Below are 5,946 nucleotides of genomic sequence, written 5' to 3' on the forward strand. Positions count from 1 at the left end.
TCGTAAATATCTGACCGTGGCCGATCTTCCTCCCGCAGAGAGGCATTTCGTCCGCGAATGGTCGTTTAATCGCGCCTCTCCTGGCCGAACGGGGCCTGAAAATTTCGAGAGCAGAAGCTAAGTTGATCTGGAGGTTCCCCGTTTTACGATCGTCAAGCCCCCTCGACCCCCCTCTCGTAATTAGAATGTCTCCCCGAGGACAGAGGAGCGGGAACATGTATCGAACGTGGAATATCGCTACCTCGGGAGAATTATGACCGATAAGTGCTCACGGGATTACGGTCCGCGTGTGCCCGCTCGATAGAAAAGTCACTTTATAACCGCGAGCCTCCATTCTTTTCGCGATCGGCTATCGCGTTGCGTTCATCTGCGATCTCCGCTGTTTGATTGCAGCTGCCTGGCGCGTCTCCCGGAGCTGTTTCGACCGTGGTCGCCCCCGTGCTGCTGAAGTATCGGGTCTGCAGGCCCCGATTGCTGCTCGCCGGTTCCAGGGCCGAGGTCGATCCCGCCGCCGACGTGGGACTTTTGCACGGCGAGATTTTGCTCATCGAGGACTCCGCGAGACAGTACGATTCGATCGGAGGTAAGTTCTTCGCTTGTACAGCACGGAGCTGAGATGTTGGCTAGGTACGCAAGTACGAAACTGGGTCAAGGGGACAGTGAAGTAGATCCCACCTGGAGATTTTCACGCCACCCTTCGCACTCGAGGCCTTTTTTTTTGGTATCTATCAGCAACTCGAGATGCTTTCTTTGCATTCTATTGCCACGAATGCTAAGCTTGGATTGACTTCGAAGATGAGATCTCTAATTTGAGATTTGATTATCAGGTCACCCTTACCCCTCCTACTCTCTTTCTTTAACTTTAACTTTAACTTTAACTTTAACTTTAACTTTAACTTTAACTTGACTTGGGGGTTGTTCCAGACACGGATCGTAAGTACAGAGCCACGGAGAAGCTCCTGCACGCCGAAGAGGAGTACCACGAAGCCTTGTGCAGCGCCAAAGAATTGTACGCTCGACCTCTGGCGCGGAACTATCCTGAATTCCACGATGGTATTTTCCAACCCCTCGCGGATCTGTCGGTGGTTACTTCTGAACACTGTCAGAGGGTGAGTATTTTCAATCATGATTGTCTTTGGTTATACACGATGCGAAGGAAGGAGTTCAGACAGGTTTAGTAATATAAGATCTATTTACTCCTAAACATGTACCATTCAGACTTAGCTACATGTACTTCCTCTGACCTGGATAAGGGCTCATCAGGCTCTTGAAAAGACACGTATACTCTTCATATCGAATCCGACACTTCAAGCTGAACAAAAAATTCCTTTAATTTCAAGACACAAATTTCCATTGAATAACACGGATATACGTGCTATATAGTACGGAGATGTGCCATATTTGCATAATTTTCCCGTGAACGGTAGATAGATATCTTCTTAATCGACTGCCCGTGAGCGATTGGTCTGACATAACGAGCGCCTCGGTTGAGAGATGGCGGCACTGAAACCGTTGTTTGGGATCGGGCGTGCGGCACCTGTTGCAAGTGCAAAGCACGTTGCCTTTCTCCTCCTCGTGTCGCAATTACGCTAATTCGAGCCTGCGTGACCTTTTCGAAAGGGAATCGCGGATGATCGAAGACCTCGAGACAATGTTATACCCGGTAGTCCTCAGTCCCGATCGCGTGTTCGATCCCAACTTGAAATTCCCGCTGGAGGGTGTTTCTCGGAATATGTTCCCTTCGAAACTATCGGTAGATGTGGTGGAGCTAATCCTCACGGTCGCGGCCATCGACGAGGAGAAAACGACGATAGATAATCGATTGCTGGGCACGACAAGGTGTTTTCACTAAAAACACCGTGACGAATATCGTCGCCGAGGTTTCCGACTACTGATAAGGCGATCTCGCCCGGGGACAGGCACGTAGCAGCCACTCGCGAGGTGGACGTGTTTTCTTAGGGCTGACAATAAAGAGGATGCTTGTCCTTCGGATGTAAACACAAAGCCACGCCGGCGGAGCCGGTTAACGAGTCGAGATGAGCGATGACGGTGGTTAGCACCCTCATAAATATTGACTTTTACAAGACGAGAGCGGGCTGAACGAGTGCGCTAGCCGGTGGGCTGCCAAGATGCGAACAACCTCGTAAAGTGAAAAAGGCGCTCCCGTTGCCCAGGCGAAGATCGTTTCGCGGGATTCGAGTGAACCCGGCGAGGAAACGCCTACCTTCTTTATTCGGTGCGCTGAAACGCATCGTCAATAACAAAGTTCCGCGCAAAAAGCATGCAAATGCTCCCGGTCGTCTCGCGATGGATCTTCCACCGGAGCTCCCGATCTTCCTCGTGCGGAACGATCCTTGCGATACGGCGCGCAACTTTTCTCTGCTGGTTTGAAAAACTTGGAACAACCTCGATTATTTTCTGCAGAATTTGCATTTTATTTTGCGACACTAACTGCTGGTCTATTTAGAAACGGCGTACAGTTTAGAGGAGGACTTTTTCTGTATTGGTCTATATAAGTGTTTTCCAACGTGGGCCAATTCGATTGTTAAGGGGAGCAATTTGACAATTGTCATTTAAGTTTCTGTACTGAACGTTTCCATTTCTAAATATTCAAAATTATGTATACATTAAGTGGGTGGGGGCTTAAGCGGTTTTAGGAAAGCTTAGGTGGGACACAGCACAAAAAAAAGTTGGGAATTACTGGTCTATATTAATCCTAAAATTATCCATTACGTTTCTATTTCTCATACCATAGTTCTTTGTATTGAGAGAGACAGCTATCGTTGATGTCAACACTTTGATAAAGTGTTACGTTTATATCAAGTATCTCGATTGCAAAGGAATCGTGAAAATTGCCTCGAAACTGCTCTAAAACAAACGAATACCCCGTTATCACCAAAAGTACTCAATCTGCTCGAATTACGCGTTCGGTTTGATGAAACCGTGCGAGTCCCGATACCGAGCAGAACGCGGCTCTCTTTTTCCGGGTACTCGAGGAGCTTTACGCGGAACGCAGAACTCGAAGAATCCTTCGAACCCGCCGAAGGAGCAAATAAAGTAAGAAAATAAGTTTGTCTGTTCACGGCTGCTCCTCTTCAGAAGTCGGTTCGTGTCCCTTTCGAGGAGAAAAAACGAAGAAGATCGGAGCGCCGGTAAAAGAAGCGGAGAGGGGAGAGAGAGAAAGGAAGAGACGGGTCTCTCTCGGTTTCCAGGTGCGCGATTGCTTCTAATTGCCCGAGTGCTGGCCCCAAGGTGCTTCCGAAGTGAAATTGCTCCCTGGCAGAGGAGACCGCGCGATCGGGCAGGCGACAACCAACCGGGAATAAAAAGGGTACAGAGAAGAGAACAGCGGCTCCCGGGTCGCGATCCGCTTCAGAAAAGGCTAACGATTCGAAGCGCTCTCACTAATTAACCTTCGGCCAGCGCGGTTTTGCGCCGAGGCGAGGAGCTATCTGGTGTCGTTCAGGGTTCATAACTCCCCTAGTGAATTTTACGAATACAGAGAACTTTAATTATTTTTCAAACGTGTTCACGCGATACTAGCACTCTTCAGCAAGAGGATTTAGTCTATTCACTGCCAGGCAAATTTGGATCGTTTTGCTTTTGGCGCCAAGATGTAATACAGACGTGTAACCTAGGTTATTATCTCGATAATAAAAAGTGATATTAAATTTGTTGTTTCAAAAAGAAAATTTACGATCTTCTTTGCAAGAATTCGTGACTCGGAAGGCTATAAACTTATCTGTTGAGTAATTGCAATCAATTCAAACTACGAGATATCTCATAGTTGGCAGCGAATGGGTTAATTAATGTAGGACTTTGTTTCGCGCGTAACACGAAGAGCCCCCACCGTTTAATCTATTTCTCTGGCTGATACACGCTTCATTTCCAAGGCCGACTGAAATCGGTTTTTCATGAAAACATGTTTACTCTTACGACAGAGACTTCTTTTACGACCGTAAATTACGTTTTTGCGCGATACAGCGCACCACGGTAACCGCGGTCATGCCGGGGTATGGCTGAAGAGTAGCTGCATCGTGATGCGCACGTGCACCTGCACTGCACGCGGCTCGTTGCACCGAGCCACGGGAATGCGACAACTGCGCTTCGTCGGACCAACGCCCTCTCGTGCCTCCCATTTTTACCCTTCCGCACTCGTACTATTGTAATTAACCTCGAGGCAGCTCCTGGAGTTTCGCAAATGACTTTTCCTTATAGCTTGGCTAGGTAGACGAATAAATCGATTCGTTGATTCTGAACAGTGAAACCTTAACCCATTTATCAGAAATAAATCGTCTTAGCTTTTTCTTCAAAACAGGAAAAATATGAAAGTTCAACTCGATGGAAAGCGTCAGAAGTGGCAAATATGAGGAGGGTAATTGTTCCCACTGATCCAATCGCTTATTATTAAAAACATTGGGTGCATTTATCCGCGAGCCACATGGAATAACCTACCGTCGTTAATTCCACCCAGAATCACTGTTTTCCAAGGGTATCTTCCAATGATTTGATCTGCATTCCAGCTTAAAAGGATGCCCCGACGCGAATTCTTTCCTCGTCTATATCGTACCATACACGGCGATGCTCGAATCAAATGCGTTTTTTTACTTCTGATCCCCTTTTATTTCATTCACATTCGAAAAGGCGTGCACAAGCAAAAAGGCTGAAACGCAGAAGTTCCCTTTTAGACCTTATACGCCATAAAACCGTGAATGAAAGTAAAGCTACCGGAGAGAGGACCCAAATGAAACCCCGTAACCCCTGATAAAATTCCTCTCGCTGGCTCTACCCCGTGTCTCGATTTTTTTCGGGAGTAAGACAACGTTTCCGAAATGTTAGTCGTTAAAGTACCGTACGTACTCGCAGGTAAATACCAATCGTTTCCGTGCCGCGAAGATTTTCTGTCCGTGCGCGCTTTATTGCGCATTAAACTCCGCACAATGCGGTAACGTTCACGCACCTGCAGGGCAAATCGCTCCTCGTCGAGACACGAGAATGTGAAAGCATCGCAACCAGCGGTTTTGCGCTCTTGTTCGTCGTCTGCCGAAAGAACTCGGTGAGAGTGAGTTCGGCGAATTCCTCTGGCGGTGACCGAACCGCGTGGGCGATCCAGCGATCCTCGTCGATGCGCGATTTTCGGAGTTCATACTTAGCACGGTGGTAAAGGAATTAGAAGGATGGGTAAGACCGATTCGTCAATGATTCGTGTACCGATTCTTTTCAGTCCAGTTACGTACGAGTTAGATCCAGTTGACCAAGAAAGCATCGAAACCTTTCCGTAGATAATTCTTGTATGATACTTGTACAGCACGATCCACAGAGGGGTAGTAACCCTAGTTCAACGCGTCATCTGTCAGATATTATACTTGTTAAATCAATAAGTGCCTGAAATTTTGTTTCAATGCAATCAAAGCTGTATAAACATTCGTTGTAGTACTTATGTCTGCCATCTCTCCAAATTCAAGCATTCTATCTAGATACTTTGACTCCCTGACGTTCAGAATTCTTGTGATTCCTTGGTGAAAATCTTTTTCCTCTGCTATATGTGACAAACGACGTGTCAACAAATTTTCATTTCACTTCTCGATATATTGAATTTGATATCCATAGGATAATTGTATCGTAATTCCATCGGAGCGAGAGGAAAACGCGTATTCGATACCGCAGGGGGAAAAATGGCCGACAGACGTCACGATTCCGCGATATCGCGGCAGAAAATTCAGAAAGATGGCGCATTAAGATACCGACGCGCATTCCGCGAGATGAAAAGACAGGAATGCAGGGAAATTAATTAAGTGGCGCGCGATGATCCGGCAGCGCGTACATTATCGCACGGAGATCAAAGAGTTCTCGAGAACCGACGCGACGCGCGTTAGTTCCTCTCCTGCCACGTCCTGTCCTCGACGGACGCAGGAGCGGCCTCCGATCCTGAACAGGACGCAATTT

At 47.3% G+C, this 5,946-nt stretch overlaps 1 protein-coding gene across 1 annotated transcript; it reads left to right on the forward strand.

Moving 5' to 3' along the window:
• Positions 1-393: 393 nt before the first annotated feature.
• On the forward strand, positions 394-1,671 carry LOC128892600 (uncharacterized; the record flags this gene model as incomplete). The annotated part of the gene is made up of 2 exons (XM_054153112.1): positions 394-583; positions 925-1,671. Coding segments are annotated over 2 exons (444 nt in total), but the record flags the coding sequence as incomplete, so codon positions are not given.
• Positions 1,672-5,946: the final 4,275 nt, after the last annotated feature.

The sequence above is a fragment of the Hylaeus anthracinus genome, unplaced genomic scaffold, assembly GCF_026225885.1.
Source record: "Hylaeus anthracinus isolate JK02 unplaced genomic scaffold, UHH_iyHylAnth1.0_haploid 12010, whole genome shotgun sequence".
Lineage (NCBI taxonomy): Eukaryota > Metazoa > Arthropoda > Insecta > Hymenoptera > Colletidae > Hylaeus > Hylaeus anthracinus.